This window comes from Sminthopsis crassicaudata, chromosome 1 (genome assembly GCF_048593235.1).
Source record: "Sminthopsis crassicaudata isolate SCR6 chromosome 1, ASM4859323v1, whole genome shotgun sequence".
In the NCBI taxonomy this organism is placed as follows: Eukaryota; Metazoa; Chordata; class Mammalia; order Dasyuromorphia; family Dasyuridae; genus Sminthopsis; species Sminthopsis crassicaudata.
The window spans coordinates 180645483-180672593 of record NC_133617.1 but is presented as its reverse complement, the minus strand read 5'-3'; the positions used below and the strand labels follow the sequence as shown (position 1 = coordinate 180672593).

Below are 27111 nucleotides of genomic sequence, written 5' to 3'. Positions count from 1 at the left end.
TACATATAGAAGGTACTCAAATTTATTTTTAATTGACTGACTCAAAACATGAAGAAACTTAGGAAATTTTGTGTCTCAATGATTTTTTTTGGCATTTTTTAAATTAAAGCTTTTTAATTTTCAAAAGATATGCATAGATAATTTTTCAACATTAACCCTTGCTAAACCTTATGCTCCAATTTTCCTCCCTTCTCTCCATTCCCTCCCCAAATAGCAATTAATCTCAATTTTTCTTTTTTAAAAAGTATTTGCCCTTAGTCTAAGTATCTCAGACAAATGGGACGGTGTAAGAAGGAAGAAAAAAATCATTGCATTGGAGTGCCTCAGAGATCAGTTTTTGTCCTGTGCTGTTTAACATTTATTGATGACTTGGACAAAAACAACAATGTTACATTTATCAGATTTGCAGAAGACATGAATACGGAAGGGATAGCTAATTCGATAACAGATGGCAGAAGAGGGATCTAAAGAGATTTTGACATCCCTGAATATTGGGCAGAATCAAATAAGGTACATCTTAATATCATTAATAAATCACATAGTTAGATTTTTAAAAACTCAACTTCCCAATTATAGAATGAGGACTGCATGGTTAAACAGTGGTTTGAAAATGATCCAGGGATGTGACCCTAAGTGAGTCCCTTAACTTTTCAGTGTCCTAGTAAGATAATACATTACTTTCCTTATTGGGAACTCCTTATAATATCAGAAATCCAGTTTAAATTTAAAATTTAGGGGATTCAGTGATTCATGAGTTTAATAGGGAGTCAATACAATAGTATAATAGGTCAACCATGTCATCTTAAGCTGTATTAACAGAGGCATAGCTTCCAGGAACAGAGATGATAACTCATACATAAAATCAGCCTAAAAACTATCCACCCTCCGTCAGAAAGGAATGGGGTATCTGCCTGCCTTGTCTGCCAAGAATATTGCTCTTATGGACAGACAGACACACACACACACAAAAAAATTTAGAAGGCTCTTTTGTAATATTTTCTCTTTAAAATTTATATTCTTTATTTTATTTAACTTTTACTCATAGAGAAAAACGTAGGGTAGAAACAGAAATGGAAGTATTGTGTGTTGCCTAACTTTCTATTGATGAACTTGGACAACTTGTACAATGTTGTCAGGAATATGTCTACTCAGCTCTCTATCATAGTTTAGACCATGATGAAGGTTAATACAAAAGTATGAAGAATGCTTTTTCAGGAGAAAGCCATTCAATATAGTGCAAATGTTTATGGGATATTTGTAATATGTTAGTTCTCAAGTCATACTTGGATTTCATAGATACAAAGACCCCCTAAGAAAAAATATAATTTATAAATTCACAAACAAACAACAACAATAACAAAAAACAAATAAGAAGGGATGATATTCTTAAAACTGGAAGGGACTTTGGATCATCTGGTGCAACATTCCTATTTCCATGTGAGGAGATTGAGGTGCAGGGAGGTTAAGGCATGCAAATTCACACAAAGATAATGAAAGAGAGGATTTGAACTCAGATCTCTATCCTCCTGAGGTAGTGCTCTTTCGACTACATTACAATGCATCTCGATCATTTCTTGCTATCTCTTTTTTGTGAACCAGTTCCTAGAGAGGGCTATCCCTAAGTTGATATAGAGTCTAATTCTCTATGAACTTGTAAGAAGGCTGTTTATCAGTATTAAGACATATTTGAGAGTAAGAAATAATTAACTCATTTCTAATTCCTGGTTTTCAAAATCATTTTTTTTTTTATTTTTAGTTTAATTCCCCAAAACAGGACCATCTCCAGTCATCCTGATCTTTATCTTGCCACTTTATCCAGTTGGCTCCAGAGGAGAGCACGAGGCTAGTGACTTTGCACAGCCCTGCCTCACTTAAATCCAACTCACTAGTAAGTCTTTTTTTTTTTTTTTTTTTTTTTTTTTATTAAAGCTTTATATTTTTCAAAACATATGCATGGACAATTCTTCAACATTAGCCCTTGCAAAACCCTGTGTTCAAATTTTCCCCCTGTCCCCATGCTCTCCCTTAAATGGCAAATAGTCCAATATATGTTAAGCATGTTAGAAATATATGTTAAATCCAATATATACATATATATTTATATAATTATCATGCTACATAAGAAAAAAAAGAGAAGCAAAATAAAATGCAAATAATAACAGAGAGTAAGAATGTTATGTTGTAATCCACACTCAGTTCCCACAGTCCTCTCTCTCTGGCTCTCTTCATCACTGAACAATTGGAACTGGTTTGAATCACTTTTTTTTTTTCCCTTGAGGCAATTAGGGTAAGTGACTTGCCAGGGTCACACAGCTAGGAAGTATTAAGTGTTTCAGACCAGTTTTGAACTGAGGTCCTCCTGACTTCAGGACTGTTGCTCTATCCACTGTGCCACATAGCTGCCTGAATCATCTCATTGTTGAAGAGAGCCACATCCATCAGAATTGATTGTTCTATAATATTATTGATGCCGGGTATAATAATCTCTTGGTTCTGTTCATTTCACTTAGCATCAGGTCATGTAAGTCTCTCCAGGCCTCTTAAGAAATCATCCTGTTGGTTGTTTCTTACAGAACAATAACATTCCATGGCATTCATATACCATAATTTATTTAGCCATTCTCCATTTGATGGGCATCTCCTCAGTTTCTAGGCACTACAAAAAGGGCTGCCACAAACATTTTTGCACATGTGGGTCCCTTTTCCTCCTTTAAGATCTCTTTGGGATATAAGCCCAGTAGTAACACTGCTGGATCAAAGGGTATGCACAGTTTGATAACTTTTTGAACATAGTTCCAAACCGCTCTCCAGAATGGTTGGATCCATTCACAGTTCCACCAACAATGTATTCTCACTAGTAAGTCTTGACATCACCTTCCCAATGTTATGGTCCTCTTCAAGAACAAAGGACAACAATTCCCCAAAGAGAACACATATACTTCTGAATTACAAAATAATTTTGATGGTTTATATTTGCACAAGGCTTTCTAGACAACTATGGTATCTAAATGCCCCTTATCCACTTGGGAAAAATAAAAAATAACCACTCCAAAGGTAATTAAATTGACTAGCCTTTGTGTAATCAAGTTAATGATAAGCCAAGACCCCAGTTCTGAAGTCAAGTTCTGAAGGCAATGCTATTACTTAGGTTTTGAGTATGCATTTTAAGTACATTTAAAGTACACTGGAACTTACTTAGGATATAACTATTCCTTCTTTGTCCCCATTAGATAAGGATAGTGGTGGGAACTGGGCTGGTGGTTCCATCCACATAGAGAACTTCTGGGTGAGGAAACTCTCTTTACCAATGCAGGGCAACACCTTCTCTACAATTTTCAATCTCAAAGAACCACCTAGATTGTTGAAATGCTAAGTGACTGGACCAGCTGTGTTAGACACTAGTTTGTATCTGAGGTGGGATTAACTTAGATAAAGGCTTTCTTGGCTTTGAGATTGGTTGTCTATAAATTACATTTATTCTTTCCTTTCCTTTTGTAATACATGCTATGCTATCCATTTTAATGATTCCATAATTGTACCTGACACCTTGTTGATTTATATGTTCAAGACTAGCTAGACTTTTGTAAAAATCAATAACCCTTCAGTAGGCAGCTCCTTTCATAAAGTCTTGGTAAGTGAATTTATCTCAATGTGTCCATTATAGATCCCAGATGCTGTCGTGACTCATGAGTCATGTTACCTCCTTACCTTTGAAAGAATCTAGATTCATGAATTTGCAATAATCCAAAAAAGTATTTCTCACCTAGCAAGTCAGGATTACAAAGCTGAATTATTTCATGCTTAGATTTAGGGGGAGTTTAATGGCAAAATCTTAAATGTAAAAAACACCATCTTTTTGCTATCATTTGTTTTGATATCCTCATTTGCAAATATATCTCTCCCTCCTCCTCCCCTCTCCAGACAACTCCCCTCAAAACAAAAAATAAAAGGAGAGATGGAGTTTTTCAGCAAAATAAATCAACACATCAGTTGAGTCTTATAGTACTAATGTACTACATATACATTATCTCTATATGGAAAAGTCACTGTGAAGTCTCAACTTTTAGCAAAGATCAAGAAAAATAAATTGTCTTATCTTACAGCAAATTTACAGTGAACATATACTTAATTATATAACACTATTACCCTTTGAAATATATCTGTAAATACTATAAAATCCATGGGATCTTGACTTAAATATTCTGATAATTGTATTTCAACATAATTGGATTTCCTTTGTAACTATATTTTATTTTCTGTTTTTAAAAACATTATTCTGAGAAAAGCTCTATAAATTTGACCAATCTGCCAGAGGCATCCATGACACAAAAAGATTAAGAACCTCATCAATGTCCTTATGTAGTATGTATGCTCTGGGACCACTCTTGAAGAGCCAGGTCTGATTTATCTACCCCTCAGGATCCAGAGTATTGCCATTAACTTGAATCCTTACTGATTGTGTTCCCATTTGGTCAGAAAGGTCATGATGGGCACTCCATGTCTATTTTAATTATTTAATGTCTGCTTTAAAGATATAGCAAGAACAAAGTACAAATGTTTTTACCAATATCTACAGGGCCAACTCCTCCCTTTACCACTATCTTGATCTCTGGAGATCTGGAGATGATCTGGAGATCAAATTACCACTACCACTAAATGATTAAAATATAGTTCAGTTCCAATGGTGTTCCCATTTCTTTCAGATGAACTTCCTATAGCTTGATTTCTACTCACTTCACCATTCTAGAGGCTTCCTTTGGACATTAACTTGTTCATAATCCTCCTAAAATTCAGTCTTTAGAATTGAAAACACTGACCAGTACAACCTATATTAACACAGCCCAAGATTGCCTTCACTTTTTGGTCAACATGATATAATTTTGATTCATATTGAGTTTGTAATCCACTAAAATGGCATTTATTTCAAAATGAAAGGCTGGATAACCATGTCTCCTCAATCTTGTATTGAGAAAGTTGCTTTTATTTAATGCAAATGTAGGTAAAGGTGACAAAGCTGCCAGGTGGCACCTGTTCCCTTTGTGATACTCTGGTATAAGTATCAGGGTTGCTGTTCAGTTCAGGGTTGCTGTTCAGTTGTGTCCATCTCTTTATGGACTTTATCCATAAGATTGTTTTGGCAAAGATGCTGGAGTAGTTTGCCATTTCCTTCTCCAGTGTGTCCCTATTTTATAGATAAAGCACTATGGTAAATACAGGTAAGTGACTTGCTGAGAGTCACACAACTAGTGTCTGATACTGGATTTGAATGCAGATGTTTCTATCTCCAGGCCCAATGCTCTATCCACTGTACCACCTAGCTACCCAGATCTTGGGTTATCCTAATATAGATATGGGACCTATGCACCCGTATACTTCCTTTTCCTAGGGGAAAGAGTTCCATGTGGCATGCCCCAGTGTCTACAGACCTCTCTACTTGTCTCCTTATGTCATTCTGGGTTAAGCAATTGATTCATTGTAACATTTTCTGGATTTCTCCAGCAGGATTCTGTCTGAGTGCTTTTTCTAGGTCTGTTTGAATTTTGTAAAGAGAACCTCATCTGCTTTCTGTCATTCAGCCATGTTGGTTCCATTACTTCATTTATTCATTCTTGTTCTAATCCTAGAAGCCTACTAGTAAGTTAATCAGAGTCTATACCACTTGAGTGGGTTTGAAGGCAAGATTAGTTTATCAAAAGGCTGTATCATATCAGTTATGTTATTAATAAAAATTCATATAGAGCTTTTTTATAAAGCAATTTTACCAAAACACTGCTGTGAGGTCATAAGATCATAGAGTGCAAAAGTATGCTGGTAAATTTTAACAACTAGAACGCTGGGGAAAAAATGTAAACACAACATACTTCAATTTGATCTGCATGATTAACATTTTCTCTATTGTTTTAATTCTGGAGAATCAACAAAACTATAAATAAAGCCTTGATGAATAATTTGCTGATTTCTGAGGTGTAAATGCTTACACTAAAAGTTTAGCAAGTATGTACTTATGTTAGAGACCATACAGTTCACCCTACTTATTTTATAGATGAGGAACATGAGACTTTGGAGGTTCAGTGATTTGCCTATGATAACAGAACTAAAAATTGTAAGAATCAGATTTTTGACCGATATTTTCTGACTTTAATTTATAGAACTGTATTCTTTTCCTTGATCTTTAAAACACTTAAGATTTTTTAGATGTTTCAACTATATTCTTCCCTTCCATTCTTAATTCTGTTCTGAAAACTAGTCAATAAGCATTTATTAGGCACCTACTATGTACCAAGGATACAAAGATGTGGTGGGAAAGGGTAAAGAATAAACATTTATATAGCACCTCAATACATCACACTGTGCTAATCACTTTACAAATATTCTCTCATTTGATCCTCACATAAATGCTGTGAGGGAGATATTATTATCCCCATTTTATAGTTGAGAAAAATGAGGCAAAAACCAGAGGGTGAATAATTTGCCTAGGGTTACACAGTTAATACATTTCTGAGATCAGATTTGAAATCAGGTCTTCCCTCCAGGGCTAAAATTCTTTCCACTGTGCCATTTAATTGTCTCAGAGATGAAAACCAGTTCTCGTTCTCAAGGGTTTCATAGTTTGATGGGAGAAACAACAACAATAACAACACAATGAGATATATAGATATAGAGAGATAGCACTTAGCATTGTGGTAAATGATTTATAATTATAACAACCCTAGAAGGTAGTTGCTATTGCTATCCCCATTTTACAGATGAGTAAATTGAGGCAAGATTAAGTGACTTGCCTAGGGTCATACAACTAGTAAGTATCTAAGACCAGATTTTAACTCAGATTTTATGGTCTCCAGTCCCAGTTCTTAGGTCCTCTGTCAACAATTATGTTCAAATAAGATATGTATATGTGTAAGACATTGGACAAAGTCATTAGAGGGAGGGTACTAGAATTAGGCAAGATTAGGAAAAGTTTGGAGTTTTTTATATATAGAAAAGTAGGACTTTAACTTGAGAATCATTCACATTAGGACATTTATTTACAAATAATAACAATCATATCACTAACTTACTACATAATTATCAGACTAAATTTACTATCTGCAACACTTATATTCTTAGCTGAGAGAAGACAATGCTGTTTTTTGTTAAGTTTACCTAATTAAAACAATCATTAAAATGCAAAACATATGTTCAAAGCCATCTGTCAAACACACAATGCATTTCTTATCAAAGGGAATTTCTTTGAAAAAGAACTTTATTAAAAAAAAAAAAGGAGGACCAGGGAGGAACAAATTGATTCTACCATAATCATTACCTTCAGAAGAGTGTTTTTAGGTACCAGTTTTTATATAAAATCTTTCCCTTCTCTTCATCAGCTCCTACTCTGAAATAATACTTCAGGAAAAATACTATCTTGACAGTCTGCATAAATCATGATTAACAAACTCAGCATTCTACACCATGCATTGACTCCTTAGTAGAAGGAACAGATGATCTTAGGCAAATATCATATGTTCAAATAGAATACCTGGATAGGTGTGGAAAAGTAAAATAAAAGTAATTCCAATACTGTATTTGAATGTAGTCTACATTCTATAGAAATGTTACCAACCTATAATAAAATCCATCTACTTTACAGGTCTCAGAGAAAAAAAATGAGTTAATGATGACAGCTTTTGTGAATGAAAAATACTATGCAAACATCACCTAGTAACAGTGAGCATCTGTGTTTTACTTCCAATGGATTATTTATTGTTCTGTTCATTATTTATTATGCTAGTAAGCAATACTCATGAAGCTCGTCTCATCCAACGTATTAGCTTTTCTTTCCTTCTTTTATTTCACCTCTTTTGAATCCTAGACACCATGAAGGTAGTTTGAGCTCAGAAGACAGAGCAATGGAGTTTGAGTACAGGAACGGTGAGTTTTGTGCACGGCATAGAGCAATTAATAACACTGTGGTTGGAATTTTTTCCCGGGGATTTTTAATTTAAGGTATTTGTTGGAATTTTATGTTTCCCTACTTGCAATTCTTGACCTTCCTCTATTTCTTCTCCTACCATTCCTTTTTAAATGTTTGCTTTGCTTTTTTCTCTTATTTTAATTTGGATATGTCTTAAGTACATAAAGGTCTTCAGTTGCTTAAGAAATTTCATTAGTGAACAAATAAATCATCTCATTTTGATATGAGTGAACTGATGAGAAACTGATCAGCTTTTCCTTTAGCTGTGAAGTTGCAATATAATGTCAAACTACTTTACAAAGTTGTAAGAAACAACTGCATTATTTTATTCTAATACCAGTGTTCAATGTGTTTAAAAGGCACAGTTTAAAAAGTGAGTGATTTTTCTATGAGAAAAAAATAATTTTGATCTAGGAAAATCAGGGCAGTTTGGATACTAAAGAAGCATAACTATAGAGATATCGATCTTATTATTGAAGGTAGATTAGATTGATTGAGGACAAGGCTACAGAGCAACCCAGATGGGGTCCATTTGTAATAACAATGCAAAACTGAATTTTCTTTCCTGTGATCCAATTATTTACTCACAGAATTCCTTTGGAAGTTTATCACTCTTGTTGGCCATATTCAAGATCTTGTCCTATAAGTCACTATTGAGTATGATGGAGTAAAAGTATTTTATCAGGCTTTTGGGAAGAATGAAGCTAAAAATTTGTCACTTACTCTGACTACTGCTGCTTACTTAAAGTAATAAGCAGGTATTTCTTGTTGGAGTACTTAGGAACTACTGATTCACAAAAGAGAAATGTCTATAAATGACCTTGCAGAAAAGGTTGTTACTAGTTTAAAGAATTATACTTTTTATTTGTAGCTTTGATTCTAATTTAGATTGACAGGAAACTATTCATTACTTTGAGCTGGTATGAGTCTTTTATTTATAATTTAAAAATATGATCTGCTTATCAAGGCTGAATTTATTCTAAGATGGTATATGTGTATGTGGTGGTCTCCTTAAGCATATGTTAATTTCCTGGTCAATGTTAATTCTTTTGAATCTTACACATATATTTTTGTTTGGTGACATTTTAACATACTTACTACATGGCTTGATTTGCTCACATCCACTTGTAATCAATCTGTAGAGATCATCTCTATAGATGAAGAGAATTATTTCTGTCACATCTCTGATCTCTGATAGACATTTCTTTTGATGAAACAAAAAAAAAAAAAAAATTAGGCTTAAACTTAGAAGCCTGAATTAAGGTACAAGATTTTTGGCTAAAAATGGTAGATAATCAACTACATTATCATACCAGTAGTTTTGTTTAGTAAATTTAAAATGGATGAGTTACATGTTAAATCTCATTCTAAGCAACACAAACTCTAAAGCATTCAAATTTGATAGCATTCAGCTATCAAATTTCTGAAGAGAACTTACAGTGAAAGAAAATGAAATTTGTTCCATCTTCTCTTATCTGGTTACTTTTTGGAGATTTATAAATGGCTCCCAAATCAAAAATAGCACAAGTCAGGATCCTTAATTTTCTATTCAGTCCTTAGGCAACTGACTGCATGGAATGAATATCTAGCAAAGATCTGAAGGCTCTCCCTGGCCTAGAATTTGTTACCTCATCTTGACACTAAAGCTCACATGAGTAAACACAATTGTTTTGGTTTGGGGGAGGAGACATGGATGTGATTCTTCTTTAATGGAGAGCTACATAATTATGACTCAATTTTCAGGCATCTAGCTACAGTTCAAAAAGAGTGTAAGCTATTCTTATTAAAAAATGCCTTTTTTTTTTTTTAAGTAACTCTAACTTACTTTAGGCAAATCTCTTAACTTTTCAAAGTGCTTTTCAGAAAAAAATGTCATATATCACAAATTTTTCTCATAGTCCTGGTTGTTTCATATGATTAATTTGTTTAGTTTTTCTATAGCTTACAAAATTATAACTATTATACTTATTTTATAGATGAGAAAACTTCAGGCTTCATGTAAAGGAAAAACCTCAGATCTCTTGATTCCTTGGCAACTGCTATATACTTAACAATCTCTCCTTACAATGTTCCCTTACAGTACTTTCCTGCTTTGTCAAAGTTTTTGAGTACCTCCAGTAAATAAATTATGTTGGTTCCAAAATTGCAAAATTTCTTTATGTACAGATTCAGTGGACTATGGGATATGCTACCTGATCCATGCTCACTTTTTACCTATCATCTCAAAAGATGACTTATAAGACAGATGGCAAAAATCAATGAAATAAGAGTGGGAAATCCAAAATAAATTGATAATTCTTTAAAGCAATTATTTTTAACTATTTGATTGCATTTTAAAAACATTTTTGGCTCCATGCATGATTTGTCAAAAGAGGTTTATAAAAATAAAGGATTCTAGATAGGAAAACAATATCTGTATCTATTGAGAACTGTCTGTCACTGAAGTTTACAGAGGAGGTAGCACATGGACTGAGGGTGTGATTGTGAAAGGACTCTGATGTGATAACATTAAAAAAAAAAAAAAGACAATAAAAGGTGGGGAAAGGTCTATACTGGAAAAAGAGGGAGGGTGTGATATAATGTGACAATCAGATCACTTGAAGAAGGACAAAAGTCCTATTATAATTGAAGGAAAGAAAGAAGGGGGATGACCATTGTCTGAAGTTTGATCAGTTTAGATTCTAAGAAGGAAAAATTTATTCATCCAGTTGTGTTAGGATTCTCACAAGGTGCTAAGTCACTGGAATGAATAGAGACAATTGATTTGATCCTACAAGGAGATGTTATGGGCCAGAACTTGAAACAAGGTACTTAGTGGAATTGAGGAGACAATGATTAAATCTAATTTAGCATTGATTTAATCCTACAACAAATAATGGTTTCCTAGTGATGAAATGATTGGTGTATGCTCAGTGTACAGCATATAAGCAAGGAGCTCCCACAAGCCCACAGAACCCACAATCCCACTCTGGGAGATGGAGTTTGATTCATTTCCACATCTACCTTCCTGCTGGCTAGAGGCTTTGGATTCAGAGGGAGCTGGAGAGAAGATTTGGAAAGAGACAGTAAAGGACTTTAACTCCAGGCTGCATTTTGGGGATTATTGGTACTGGAACTAAAACTAAGGCTGCCTCCCCAGAAGCTCCCCAAGAGATCTCCTCCCAGAGAATGATCGCAATCTAGAGACAACAGAACATTACACAGTTGAGTATAGAAATTTATCTAACCCTATCCAGAAGTAGAAGAAAGGAAAAGGGAGAAGTAGGATAGAAGGGAGCAAAGACATTAGGGGAAAAGTTAAGAGAAGGGGAGAAAGGTTGACAGAAGAAAAGGTTGAAAAAAAACTACTAAGAGAAGGGTGAGGGGTGATAGATAAAATAGTAGGTAAGTTTAAAAAAAAAAAGGAATAAAGGACAGGATGAAGGGGAAAGCAAAAGTATATACAAGGGAATAGGATAGAGAGAAATACAGAGCTGATAATCATAATTGTGAATGTGAATGGGATGAACTCTGCCATAAAATGGAAGCAAATAGCAGAGTGGATTAAAAAACAGAATCCTACAATATGTTGTTTTACAAGAAACACATCTGACAGAGAGACACATACAGATTAAAGGTAAAAGGTTTGAACAGAATTTATTATTGTCCAGTTGAAATTTAAAAAAGCAAGGTAGCAATTCTGATCTCAGATAAAGTAAAAATAAAAATAGATCTTTTAATGAGATAAGGAAGGAACATACATTTTGATAAAGGATACATAAACAATGAAGTAGTAAAAATACTAAATATTTTTTATTCCCTGATTTGTGCCCCTGTCCCTAAATCATTTCCTTATTCTTTTGGAATTATCCTTTACTCACTTCTTTTGAATATTTGATATGGCCCCTAGTAGAATATGAACTCATTGAGGGAAGGACCTGACTCACTTTCATATTTGTGCTGTTTCCTGCCACATAATATTTAATAAATGTATAGTTTTGATTTTTTAAAAATGATAATTTTCTAACTTTTTAGGTATATATACCCTAAGTCTAATTCATTGGTAATTACAGTAATGCCTAATTTGTTGAAAAGATGCTTATTTTAAGCACAAGTATAGTCTAAATCATTTTAAAAGTTCCTCCCTCATCTACAGTAAACTTTACAAACATCATTAAGACTGTAAGTCTTGGGGCAGCTAGGTGACACAGTGGATAGAGCACTAGCCCTGAAGTCAGGAGGACCCGAGTTCAAATCTGGTCTCAGACACTTAACACTTCCTAGCTGTGTGACCCTGGGCAAGTCACTTAACCCCAGCCTCCAAAAAAAAAAAAAAAAAAAAAAAAAAAAAAAAAAAAAGACTGTAAGTCTTTTATGTATTTATAGTGAATTCAGTCTTCTAATTTAAAGCCTGAAAGAACTGATGAAAAAAATCAGTAAGAGTGGGAAACCCAAATCTAGAAGAGAAAGAAAATATTTCCAACAGGGAGAAGACATTTAGTGGTCTGCCTAAATAAGTATATTTTATGACATCTTATCATTAAAAGTATAACCGAGATACCAAATGTAAAATTTGAGGGAATAAAGGAGGAAAACAAATAGTAATGTTTTTCAGTTCCCATATGGTGACATTTCAAGCACATGAATGGAAGGTGAACTTTTTGTGTAGTGTAATTAGTCATTTAAAAATACTGTGATATTTAATAACTACAGTGAAAATCTCACCTCAAAATACCCCATGGACACTAGAAATTCTTTTAGTCATATCTCAAAATTTTCATGTATTCATATTCATTTTTTTAAAAGCTTCGTTATCCTTTTCTTTTCCTTCCCCTTCATTTTAAAATATATCACTCGTTCCTCTCTCCTTAGCAAATAATCTTTTATAATGAAGCATTTTCTTAAAAAATCAATCAAGTATTTTATTGTGTTCATTAGGGCACTGGAAATGTGTTAAGTGATGAGAAAAAAATAACAATACTGTCCCTATTTTCCAGAAGCTTACATTCTAATGGAGGACTCTACATGTAAATAAGTAGTACATAAAATATATATATACAGAATAGCTGGAATAATAGCCTTAGAAGACAAGGTTTCTTCAAGCAAGAAATATAATGAGGATGGCTGGGGCTTTCATTTCTTAAGCTAGTCTAGATAAGAAGAGTCACCAATCAGAAAAGCAAGGTCTTAGGATGTTATAGGCTAGAACTCTGTACTTGAAACTTTAACAGGCTGTTAAGTCAGTGGAATTGATAAGACAATGATTATCTGTTAGGATTCTTACAAGGTACTGATACAGTGGAATTGATAAAGGCAATAATTATCTAATTTAGCATGGTTTAGTATGATGATCCTACAAGATGTGATGGGCCAGAACTTGAAACAAAGTACTGACTGGAATTGAGGAGACAATGGTTAAATCTAGTTTAGCATTGATTTAATCCTACAATAAATAATGGTTTCCTAGGGATATAATGATTGATGTATATACTCAGTGCACAGCATATAAGCAAGAAGCTCTCAGGGCCAGGCACACAAGCCCATTCTTGGAGGCAGAGACAGATTCATTCCATTTTCCACCTTTGTGCTGGCTGGAGGCTGAAGTACAAACCTTTGGATTCCGAGACATTTGGAGGGAGCTAAAGACAGAAGCTGGCAGGGGCAAAGAACTAGCATCAAGATCCGGAAGGCCTCCAGAAAACTAGCCAAGCCCCAAGTGAAGGAGATAAGATTTTGAGGAAATAATAAAGGATTTGGACTTTAAACGCCTGGCTGCATTTGAGGTGATTACTCTGAACTGAAACTAAGGCTGCCTCCAGAAGCCCCCCAAGAAACCTGCTCCCAGAGAACATTACACTTTTAGAGAAGAATATTTACAATTATCTATTTTAGCATGGTGATTAATAGTTCTCTAGTTCAGTACGTATACTTAGTATTTAATATAGTTCTACAAGACTGACACCTATTCCACAAGATTCACACCTATGATGATGTAATTATAATAGAACATATAAGCTGAGACAAACTCAGCCAGACAGATTCATTTCTTCTCCCACTTTTGTGGTGGCTGGAGGCCAGAGCACAAGCTCTGGGACTGAGACAGACTGCAAGACAAAGACTTTCATAGTAGTTCTCCTGCCTTCTCCACAGAAATCAAGACACATTCTGGAGAACCTCAAGAAAGCTAGCCTCGGGCCCCAGACAAGGAAACTAGACTATTAAGGAATAAAGAATTTGGACTTCAACACCTGGCTATTCTTGTGGTGATTACTCAGCTAAAATGAAGGCTGGTCCCAAGACCTCCAGAAACCAATCAGAACATTACATTAGGATAGAGCTTTCTCCTTAGTGAGAAGATGATTACTAAACAAAAAAAATTCAGAGAATGAGTCAAACTCTGCAATATAATATCTTTATGTTTGGGAATGTACCCTAAGAGATAATGTCTACTTGGAAAACCAAGGTCTAGTCCAGGATATAAAGGCTATCTACTATGTTAAAATCCCATACAAAGAAGGAATACTTCCTCTATTTAACAAATGGTCATTCCATCTTTAACTTCTTTCTGCTAAGAATTCTTTAATTATTGTCAAAATTGAACAAAGTGATTTTTAATAAAACAATCAGAAAGTATCTGTTTACTAGCCTGATCACTTGAATAGAGGATCAAGACTCCTTTATTAGCTAAGAATTTTTTAATATTGCCTTAAGTGGTCTATCTACTCACTTCAGTTTTGTCCTTCTAGAAAAATGATGATAAAGTAGCAATGACGGACTTATGTTTGCAAAACACCCCTGTGAAATCCTCCAGAAGAAGAAATATGAATTTCCCCTCACCCCCAAACCCAGGGGAAATGGATAACCTGAACCATCTCCAGAATGTTCATTTCCTTCCTTTTGTTATCAGAATGAAGATGACAATAAGGAAGTTAAATCAGTCAATACTTAAATTAATTCAGGCTATTCCCTGATAGGTCAAATACTGATATTGAAGTCACATAATGAGAAGAAGGTCTCATTAGAAAAGACCCTAACATTGGGAAAGATTGAAGGCAAAATGAAAAGGAGACAACAAAGGATGAAATACATAGTATGACAGAAACAATGAACATGACATGGATAGACTAAGAGAGAGAATGGAGGATAAAAGAGCTTGGTATGCTATGGTCCATGGATCATGAAGAATTGGACATGACTGAATGAATATCAATACTCCAATAAAGAAGTTATACAATGAAGATTTGAACTGATGGTCTATGACAGTGGTCCTCAAACTTTTTAAATAGGGAGCCAGTTCACTGTCCCTCAGACTGTTGGAGGGCTGGACTGTAGTAAAAACAAAAACTCACACTCTGTCTCTGCCCCTCAGCCCATTTGCCATAACCCCGAGGGCTGCATAAACGTCCTCAGCCTGCCGCATCTGACCAGCGGGCTGCATATGGCCTGTGGGCCGTAGTTTGAGAACCCCTAGTCTATCAGAATTATTAATTTATAGAGTTTTTTGGTCTGGTTAAATATTGGAAAACATACATATATATTAGAACACATGCACAGACATAATTGTATACATTTCTCCAAAATTTCTTCTGAGAATTTTCATTGGTTTCAGTGAGGATCGAGATAGGGGAGGGGGACCCTATAGCAGAATCACAGAATTTCAGATTTGGAAAGGATCTTATTAAGCTATTTAATCCAATTTATATCTGGAAATGAATCTCCAATATATTATATCCAACAAATGATTACCTAGCCATTATGTGAAGTCTTCGAATAAAGAGGAACCCACCACTTCCTGAAGTAGATAGCCAATTTTAGATAATCCTAATTATCCAGAAGTTTTTCCTGGCATCAAATCAGTACTCATCTCTTTGCAAAGTTTATTATTGCTCCTGGTACTCAAGATATGAGTCAAAGAAAAGAAGTTTAATTTTTCCACAGCACTTTGCATACTTCGAAACAGCTATCAAGTCTTCTTGTCTATTTTCTTTTCTCAAGGAATAAATATACTAAATTCTTCCAATTTATCCTCATATGGCATAAACATGAGATTCTACCATTCTAGTTGTCCTGGGTATTCTCCAGCTTATCAGTGCTCCTAAAATGAGGAATCCAGAACTGAATGCAATGTTTTAGACATAGTCTGCCCAGAGCACAGTACAGCTTTTACAATCTACTCATTGACCTACATCTGGAACAATAGATTCAGTGCTAGGTATCACATATTTTGAAGTACATTGAGCATTCTAGTTCTTTTAACAACCATCAGAGTAGAATTTCAGTAATTGGAATGAAATCAAATTAATTTTAAAGTGTTATGAAAAATACAGTTTAATAAAACTTGTCTGCCTTCTTCCATTTGTTATTCTCTAGATTTTTTCTTGCATTTTGAGCATGTAACATTTAAAACCTCTATGCAACAAAAGCTGATAACCATCCCTTCCGAGTTGCCCTAAAATCACCTTATTGACTTTCAGATAGAGTTTGCTAGGATAATCAATAGGGTAAGAAAGGTTTCATGGAGAAATATTTGACTTCAGGAGATTTAAAATAAATCTTCAGATACATATACTTTTAAAACAATTTAATAAGATTTATTTAAATACTATGTTAACTATACATTAATTTTGTTGTGGATGAGTCAATATGACTTCTACTTAATTTGTGAGGCAGAGGTACTCAACCTTTTTGGTCTCAAAACTCTAGTGGAGTAGACTGGGTCAGACTGAGACTGGGTCAGTTTATGATAGACACACTGTGTAAGAGACAATAAAGATTTAGACTCTATTCCTGTCCATTCTCATGGTATCTATCCTGCTGAGACCAAGGCCCTTCCAGAGGACCTCCAAAAAACTAACCCATACATTACAGTAAAGAACTAGAAATCAACTAGATTGCCCACAATTGGGGAATTGCTAAAGGAATTAGAGTACATGAATAAAATGGAATATTTTATAGAACAATGACTATGAAGAGATCAGAGAAGCATGGGAAAACTTACCAGAACTGATGTATAGCAAAAAAAGCAGAGCCAGAGGACCAGATTCAGGACTGTAACAATTTAAATAGAAGGAAAACTTTAAATCAAACTATATAATTATAATGACAAAGCTTGTATTCCGAGAAGACATGAGAAAATACACCACCCTTTCTTGTTTACAGAGGTGAGAGACTATGAATGTGTAGCACAATCTCACACTAAGTTAAAATGTTAATTAGTTTTGCTGAACTTTTCTTTACTCTTTAAATTCTGCTATATTATTAGACAAAGCCAACAAATATCTGTTAATGAAACCAAAGACCTCAATGAGAATTTTAAAAATCATATTTCATTAACAAAATAATAGGAGCTGAAATTTCTTTTTTTAAATTTTAGCTTTTTATTTATAAGATATATTTACAAGATATTTTCTTTCCATTTACATTGTAATTGGGTAAATTATTTTCTTGGTTCTGCTTATTACACTCTTCGTTAGTTCATATAGATCTTTCCATATTTCTCTGTGTTTATCACATTTATATGCATGGGTAATTTTTTCAGCATTGACCCTTGCAAAACCTTCTATTCCAACTTTTCTCCTCCTCCCCACCCCCTCTCCTAGATGGCAGGTAGACCAATACATGTTAAATATGTTAAAGTATATGTTAAATACAATATATGTACACATGTCCAAACAGTTATTTTGGAGCTGACATTTCTAAAGTACAATGAGATTTTAAAAGCTATTTATAGAATAGTCTCTGACTCATTCTTCTACTCTCACCCCGCCATTAACAGTAGCAGGTTGAATACCCAGAAGGTGACTAGTTGCTTATCCTTTCAGAGTTTTAGGGGTAACTAAGGAATTTGAGATGGTTTCTCTTGTACTGCTGCTTAAGAAGGTCAGCCAGCAGACTCCCCCATTAACAGTTGATAGCTATTAGATAGTCATATTTTCTTTAGCTTTTATGGATAAGTATTTACTAAAGTAGCTTGGTAAGAATAGTTGGTATAACTATGCCCCCAAATCTGGAGCATACTCTCCCACAGGTATACAATGTCCAGGGAAAAGTTAGCTTAAGTTTAAAGAGCATATGTGCAAAGGAATTACACACAGCTCTTGTTATTCCATCAACAAACTTTGGTTAAGTTCTTGCTGTCATGTATTACGGCTAAGCACTGAGAAAATAAATAGAAATACAATCCTAAGGTAAAGGGCTGAAACTCTTAAAAGGTGTACTAGAATCAGACAACTGAGCACTTAAAGCTAATTACCTATTCGATATGAGACAATGATTGTATTAGCATATGTTTGGAAAAATGGCCCTTCTCACTGTTCAGTGCTTACTCAATATTTGGTGTGTACAGATAATAGCCAAGGATTAGAGGGTGGGGTAAAACAAGCCAGACTTCACTTGGCTGACTGGAGGAGAAGAGAGGTGGTTTCTTTGGACTACAGAATCTAGGAGCCACTTGGCAGTTTCATCCATCTCCTTCACTTCTCCCTCTAAAGACCAAGGACTTTTACTTATCCTAACTTCAGCTGCTTCTGAGGCCTCCAGGGAGCTAGCTGGAACTTCATTCACACCATGCCCTTGAGCTTACATTTTAATGGAAGAAGACTACACATAAAGAAAACTAAAAGAGAAGAGGGTAGCAAACATATCAGGAATTAAGTAATGTTAGAGTCCAAAATATAGCCTGGAGAAAAAATGAAACATGGTTGGCCAGAAGCCCTCCTTAAATGGAGATTCTGGAAACAGCCGTCCAATAAAAGAGAGAGGTCACAAAGGCAATGGGTACTTCTAATGTGTCCAATCTGGAGCTGGAATAATGCTTCAAGTGAGGAGTAGGGGCATTGTAGGTACTTCCAAATTGCTGAAAGTACTTTTTTCCTTTGTGAGTACCTTTTAGGCATAGTGAATTTATCTGTGGGACTCCTTGTAGAATAGTGAAGCTGCATGGCCTTAGACTTTCTAATTTATCCATGACTCCCAACATAGATGAATCAAGGGACATAGATAGGATACCCATTCAATATCTTCCCACTTTTCAAAGGCTAACTAGGTCACACTCTGGCTAATTGTGAAAAGCAAAGTAGGATGAGTAGACAGACATTTTCTGTGGGTCTCTTCTTTTGTGCCATGTTTATTCTTTATAACTTTGCAACATTCACTTTTAAAGTTTTTTTAGTGGTTCTTCTTTCCATTTACATTGTAATTGGGTATATTATTTTCTTGGTTCTGCTTATTTCACTCTTCGTTACATAAATCTTTCCATGTTTCTCTGTATTTATCTTATTTATCATTTCTTACAACTTTGTGATATTCTATTACATTCAGGTATAGCCATTCCCTAATCAATGTGAATTTACTTTGTTTCTAATTATTTTTATCATAAAAAAGTGCTGCTATGAATATTTTTGGGTATATATAATAATATGATATTTTATACACACACACATATATATATATATATATATATACATACACATATACACACACATACACACACACACACATACACACACACACACACACACACATATATATATATATATATATATATATATATATACAGGATTTCTTTTTATCAATGGCCTTCTCTGGGTATAAGCCTAATAACAGGATCTCTTATTCAAAAAATAAGTACATTTTAGTCACTTTATTTACACGACTACAAATTGCTTTCCAAAATGATGGTACCAATTCATAAAAATACCAGTAAAAAACAAACTAGTGTGCCTTTCTTCTCATAATCACTCCTACATTGACTAATGCAATCTTTTGGCATCTTTGCCAATTTGCTGGGGTGCGAGGTTAAAACATCCGGGTTGTTTTTCCTATCAGTGATATGAGCATGCTTTCATGTAACTGTTAATAATTTGCAGTTCTTTTCTGTCTTCCATTTTTATTGATTATATTAAAGGTCAGGAGTCAACAAAATACAGCCCATAAGCTAAACTCAGCTTATTGCCTATTTTTGTACAGTTTGTAAGTTAAAAATGGTTATTGCATTTTAAAATTAAGATGTAATGGAAGACAGCCATGCTCATTTGTTGACATATTGTTTGTGGAAGCTTTCTTGCTACAACTGCAGAGCGGAGCAATTCAAAAGAGAGACTCTTTGCACTATTCAGCATACTACCAATTGCAGTGACAATTACTACTCAAGTGTTTTGAATACTCCACATTTTTTTGTTACCAGTGCATAATCATCATGTCAAAATAAGGAAAGAAGTGAATTTTATTACACTTTTTAAAACATAAGGCTGAAATTGATGTATTTCTGAATGAGAAGTGCCCCTCAATCGCTATTACTGAACACTGAATGGCCTTGGAAATTAGCTTTTGCTGTAGATTTCATAAAGAATTAATTCAACTTAAAACTAAAAGGCAAAATAGAGCTTACAGATGAAACTTATATTCTTATAAGGTTGATTTAATGACAATAAATTAATGACAAATTAAATTAATATTGTTTGAATAACAAGTAATATCAAGTTTTTTATACTTCCTGTGCTGTCAAAAGTTGAAACAGGAAGTGATATATCTATTCCCACACAAGTTTCTAGCACTTATATTTTCTCTAGCAAGGACTACAGTTCCAGCAGTGTTTTTCAGACTTCAATGAAATTGCAAAATAAATGTCCACATAAAATCCATTTAACTGAGCAATTGAAGAACTTCCACCTTACCTTCAATTGAAGTGATTACTCTGTAATGTAATGATAATAACATTCTATATCTAATAAAATTTCTATAATGCCTTCCAAGTGATGAATACACTCAATCAAAATCATAAGTTTGTGGATTTTAAGAATTTAGTGTGGAAAGACATTTTCAAGACGAAGAAAATCTTATTATAAATTAGCATTAACAGATGAATATTTACAATCAATTACAATGATAGGGAATATTATAAACTTTAATTAAACCAAATGTTATCACTCTTTACTCTCCAAAAAGGAATTCCATTCTTCTCATTAGTAAAACTATTACAAAAAAAAAAAAAATTGTACTCAATTGTATTATACATGTCCAAAACAGAACTCATTTTTTTTTCCCCAAACCCTCTCCATCTTCAATCTTTGCTATTAATGTAGAGGGCAAAAATCCTCCTCCTGGGTCTTCAGACTTGCAACTTAAGATGTCATCCTCAACTCTTTTACACCCATACTCAACCTGTTGCCAAGCTCTGTCAGTTTCCCTTTTATAAACATTTCTCTAATGAGAAATCATTCTTATGAAGGACCTCAAGCTTATATTCTATTGGTAGGTCTACCTCAAATCTTTCTCCAATCCAAGCCATTCTATAACCACCAAAATGATTTTCCTAAATGACAAGTCTATCCACATCACCCCCTTATTCAATAATCTTCAATAATTCCTTATTACCTCTAAGATCTAATATAAAATGCTATTTAGCATTTAAAGTCCTTCACAACCTAGTTCCCCCTCCTACCTTTCCAGTCATTTTCTACCTTAATCCCCTACTTGTATTCTCTTATCCAGTGACACTGGCTTCCTTGCTGTTCTACAAACAAGACACTTAATCTCTGGGTATTTTCTCTATTTCCCCATATCTGGAATGCTCTATTATTTCTATCTTTTAATTTTCCTTTATTTAATTCCTATCTAAAAATCTCTTCTACATGAAGTTTCTCTGAATCCCTTTTAATCCTAGTGCCCTTCCTCCATAGATCATAAAGTTTGCTTGTATCATCTTTCCATTAGATGGTGAATTCCTTGAGGACAGGAATTGTCTTTAGTTTCTTCTTATATCCCCAGTGCTTAGCACTGTGGGACACAGTAGGAGCTTAATAAGTATTGTTATATTTTTAATTTCTTTTTTTTTAAGTATAGCTTTTTATTAACAAAACATATGCATGGATAATTTTTGGACACTGACCCTCCTTCCCTCTCTACCTCTTCCCCTAGATGGGAGGTAGTCCCATACATGTTAAATATGTTAAAATATATGTTAAATACAATATATGTATACATATTTATACAGTTATCTTGCTGCACAAGAAAATCGGATTTAGAAAGAAGGTAAAAATAACCTGAGAAGAAAAACAAAAATGCAAGTAAACAATAATAGCAAGAGTGGAAAGGCTATGTTGTGGTCTACACTCATTTCCCAGTGTTCTTTCGCTGGATGTAGCTGGTTCTGTTCATTTTTGATCAATTGGAACTGATTTGGTTTCTCTCGTTGTTGAAGATAGCTACTTCCATCCGAATTGATCCTCATATAGTATTGTTGTTGAAGTGTATAATGATCTCCTGGTTCTGCTCATGTCACTTAGCATCAGTTCATGTAAGTCTCTCTAAGCCTCTCTGTATTCATCCTGCTGGTCATTTCTTACAGAACAATAATATTCCATAACAGTCACATACCACAATTTACTCAGCCATTCTCCAAATGATGGGCATCTATTCAATTTCCAGTTTTTAGCCACTATGAAAAGGGCTGCCACAAACATTTTTGCACATACAGATCTCTTTCCCTCCTTTAAGATCTCTTTGGGCTATAAGCCCAGCAGTAACACTGCTGGATCAAAGGGTATGCACAGTTTGATAACTTTTTGAGATATATTTTGAATTTCCTAAAAAAACAAACAAAAACAAAAAAATCCCATGGAAATAGTTTTCTCGTTTATGTAAGTACCTATATAATATCCTCAATTTTGCCTATTGGCCCAGAAAGTCCAAACTATTTACTATGTAGCCTTTTATAAAACAAAATTTGCTGACTCTTGTAACAGGTTAGAGATAGTTCTTCATATTAAACAAAAACAAAGAAAAGAATAACCTGATATTACATCCTTATTACATGACAGCCTCATTGATCCCTTTCTGCTACCACTTGAGTAGTTATTCCCCATCTTAGCTTGCACTATACTAAGGGATCCTATGCAAGATATTTTGGGCCTGAATCTTCCCAATATCTGAATATTTGAATCTTTTCTCATTGGGGGTTGAGGGGAGGTATTTTTTTCAAGGCCTAAAGTTCTGAGTTGGAACTCCTAACATTTTCCCATAGAAACAATGTTACAAACTGTGGTCAAATTCCCAGACCAAGTCCACAAAAGACCATTTAGCTGACAGTGTAACTGGATACTATTTAAGTAAAATACATTCCATTTCTTTCCACTGTCATGTGATTTTAATACTAAATAGAAATAGAACATCTGCTTGCAAATCATTAATTATGCCGCATTACACTAAAAATTAAATAAATGGATTTCTTTTTAGTTATAAATTAAGTGAATTTCATCTCCCAAATGATCACAATTTTTTAGAGAAAGATAGAAGACAGTATCATTAAGGATAATTCTTTATAACTCAAATTTTCACTGAAGACAGTCCCCAATTTACAAACATTGTGTTCCAGGACTTTGTTAATCAGTTGTTTGCTGCCATGAATTCAGGACCAGATCAGCTCCCCAAAAACCTATTTGAATCATAATGTGGCAGGTATTATTTCATAGAAAATTTTTTCAAAACAATAGTAGTTTCCTTCACTATGCCACAAATTTTACCTCTCTTTGCCTTTGTCTTTTATTGACAAAAAACAAGGATTGAAAGATATTATCTCTGCCTAATATTTCTTTTGTGTGTAACTTCAAGAAATAGTATTAAGGAAATTCATTGGTTCAGGAAGTAAATTTTCTGAGATTTTCAAATCACAACATTTCATTCACATTTCACTTAAAAATTTCTGTATTGCTCTATTAAAAAAAACTGCATAAGAGCAGCCCTGTTATTTTATCTTCCAAAAAAAAAAGAAAAGATTAAAAAAAACCTGGCTACTTCAAAAACTGGATTTCTCCTCACCCTGCAATAATTAAATAAATTTGAGTTACAAATGCAATTGCTTAATATTTAAAATGTTTAGAGTAGGAATTTTGGTGTGTGATAAAGATGAGGAAAAGGTAGGCTGGAATTTGATAGAATTTCAGCAATGGGAATGGGTAGAATAAACCAGGATGGGGATATAAATCCATCTTTTAAAGGCTTGAGGACACTGGATACATACATCTTAGAGAGAAGGGTGGGAAAAAAAAGTCTGCAGGAGAGCACTAAGAACAAACAATAGTGAATACACGTTTAAATTTCATCTAGCTTTCGCGGGTTCCACGTGTGAACCCTCCTCCCCAGGTACTGATGCAGATGCTACTTTAGCTTGCCTGGTTTTGTAGATCAGTGTTAAATCGGGCAAGCCTGCAAATGTAAAAGTCGGTTACATATTGCATCACTAAGAAATGCTTTGCAGATTTAAGCTGACCTCCAGTAATAAAACGTCTGACTGCCTATCCATCCTGCAATAAACAAGTTGTCAGCTATTAATAAATATCCAATGTAAAGTTCCAAAGTGTCTCGGTGAAGACCATCAGTTACCAAGATGGAAGAGACCATCTAGTACAAGGATATTGAAGTCGGAAAACTTTTAAAAAAAAATTGATAACTATAATTCAATGTAAATTGCAATCTTTATACTCCCATAGTATCTTTTATGCTTTAAAGATTATGCTAACGATTCCTAGGCCCGTCAGAATGCCTAAGGAGTCCAAAACGCCAAAAAATAAAAATCAATCTTAAACCGAAACCCGCCTCTGGTCATCCAGCCCCCTCATTTTATAAATGAGGCCAAAAGCAGACCAAGGCAATTATCAGAGGCTGCTTGATATTGCAAATTCGGGTTTGCTTCCTTCCACTACCACCCCCCCCCCCCCCCAATCTCCCTTTTAGCCACAAGCCTAACTAGAAGCTAGGCGGCTGCAGGCGATAACGGGACGGGGAAGTCCACGCCTTTGTTCCCCAGGGGGCAAAGAGTGCAAAAGGGGGAGGCTGGGAGAGAGAGAGGCAGGACTCTAAGTTAAAAGCACGTGCGCGCCACAGCTCCGTCGGAGCCACATGGAAAAGACTCAGGAAGGTGGCGCTTTATTTTGTCCCAATTAAGCCCAACCTCCTTCCCTCCCCCTTCCAAACTCAGCGTTCTAAAGCCGAACTCTATTTCCCGTCAGTCTTGCGCTGTGCGCGGGCTTGTTCAACCTTCTTTCCCTCCCCTCACTCACCCCGCCCCTCGGAGTTGGACGCGGATCGATGATGCGCCGTGTCCGGCGCGGGACAGTGACGCCACCTTGGCTCACGACGGCGGCAGTCGCTGCAGCAGCAATAGGAGCAAAAGCGGCAGCGGCGGCAGCGGCGACGGCGGTGAGAAGACTACGACTACGGCGGCGGCGGCAGGGCGGGCGCCAGGCGCGGGGGGGGAGGGGCGGGCGGGAGGCGCAGGCAGCAGCGGCTGAGGCGGCGGGAGCAGCGGAAGGATCACCGCCCGGCGGTCGCGTTAGGCCCTAGCGGCGCCGGGAGCTGCGCGAGACTCGGGAGCCCGCGCGCGCGCCGGCTTCCCCCCGGAGATCTCCATAGAGACCGTGACACGCACAGAGGCGGGTGCCCGCGGGCGGGCAGGCGGGCGGGCTGCGGGGCCCGGAGCAGGCGCCGCCGCCCCTTCTCCTCCTCCTCCTTCTCCTTCCCCCCTTCTCTTCCTCCTCTTCCTCCTCCTCCCTCCCCCCTCCCTTCTCCTCCTCCTCCCTCCTCCTTCCGCGCGCTCCCTCTCTCTCTCCCCCCTCGCCGGCCGGGCCTCGCGCTCCCTCTGGTGCCCGTGCCCCCGCGAGCGGGCCGGGCGGGCTCTTGGGCCGGGGCCGGGGGGTGGGGGGGCCGCTGAGGCCGCCGCCGCCGCCGCCGCCTCTCCCGCCCCTCCCCGCCCTCCCTCCTTCCCTTCCCCGCCCCGGAGCGGGAAGCGGCCGAGGCTCCGCCATGGCCTCGGGAGCTGGAGGAGGGGGCGGCGGCGGCAAGATCCGGACGCGGCGCTGCCACCAGGGCCCAACCAAGCCCTACCCGCGGGGACGGCAGCAGCAGCAGCAGCAGCAGCAGGTAAGGAAGGGGTTCAGGGCAGGCCAGGCCTGGGCCGCCCAGCGGCCGCGGCCTAGCTGAGCTCGGGGCTGGGGCGAGGGGCCACCGATTCCCACGTTGAGCTTCCCCAGCTTTACCCTGCCATCACACAAACCGCTGGGCCCCCCCATCACCCTGAAGCCACACACTGACCCCACCAACGCCATCCCCGCAACATTCTTCCTCCACTCCCCCTCGCCACTCCGAGTCCGCCTCCTCACACACACCTCCGCACATGTCACGGCCACCGTAGCATCCACGCTGACCCCTCAACGCACAGTCCATTGTGTTCCCTCCCCCCCACCGTGCTCCCCTCTTTCCGGTTTTCACACAAGGCACCTCTTACTGTTTCCCCCTCTTCCCCGGGACGCTTGTGTTCCCCCACAACCCCTTTTTCCTATATATCCTCTCCACTAGGACATTTCTGTCTTGTGCTACACACACACTCCCGCTGTGTCTCCCTTTTCCCAATACGCTTCTGATTTCCTCTATTATGCCCACCTCCACCATCACACAATACACACCCACTGTTCCCCATTCTTTTACACATTTCAATCTTTCCTGATTTCATCCACCAAAGACACTTCCTACTGTGCCCCCATCTTCCCCAACAGACACACGCACAATCCTCCTATTTATGCTCCTCTTTTTACTTAATCCCCTATTCTGCCAACTTTGTCCTCCGAAGAACTGTTGTCTTCCCCAGCACAGCACACTTGTTCCCTAATCTTCCTCAACACCCACCCAAATAGATGCAAACCATCCTCAGCACTGCATGCCCACTATGCCCCCCCCCTTCCCCAACACACATCTGTCTTCCCCACAACATATACACACATACCTAACTTCACCCAACATATCTCCAAACCCATCTGTTTTCCCTTACACACCTATTTTCCCCTTAAAACACATTTACCCACACACACATTCACTCATATTCCTAGTTTACTGATTTCCTGCACATTACATCTTTTTAGACACTACACATTCATTTCCCCATACACACCTGTATCCCTTCACACATGCCCACCCACATCTTCCACTGCACACATGGCTCTTCCCTTACATCCCTACTTGTATCTACCCCTCCACATATGCACACCCTCCCTCACATCTGCATGAGTGCCCACACATATATACCCAAACCCACACAAGGCATGTATGGGGACCTCTGGAGCCAGGGATGGGATGAGCTCATCAGGCTAGTGATAAAACGCATGTATTAGAGCTATGCCAGTCACTTCATC

The 27111-nt window shown here is 36.8% G+C and overlaps 2 protein-coding genes across 2 annotated transcripts in view; one reads left to right on the top strand and one right to left on the bottom strand.

Moving 5' to 3' along the window:
* Nucleotides 1-8848: 8848 nt before the first annotated feature.
* LOC141549495 (uncharacterized) lies at nt 8849-25731 on the bottom strand. The gene is made up of 3 exons (XM_074279080.1): nt 25561-25731; nt 24988-25266; nt 8849-9155 (listed from the first exon to the last, which is right to left on the bottom strand). The coding sequence occupies exons 1-3, from the start codon at nt 25729-25731 to the stop codon at nt 8931-8933; spliced, it is 675 nt and encodes a 224-aa protein (XP_074135181.1). The 3' UTR covers nt 8849-8930.
* NUP153 (nucleoporin 153) overlaps nt 25361-27111 on the top strand; it is a 78975-nt gene continuing 77224 nt past the window's right edge. The window contains 1 exon segment of the mRNA XM_074272362.1: nt 25361-25846. Coding sequence (XP_074128463.1) covers nt 25730-25846 — 117 coding nt within the window. The 5' untranslated portion in view covers nt 25361-25729.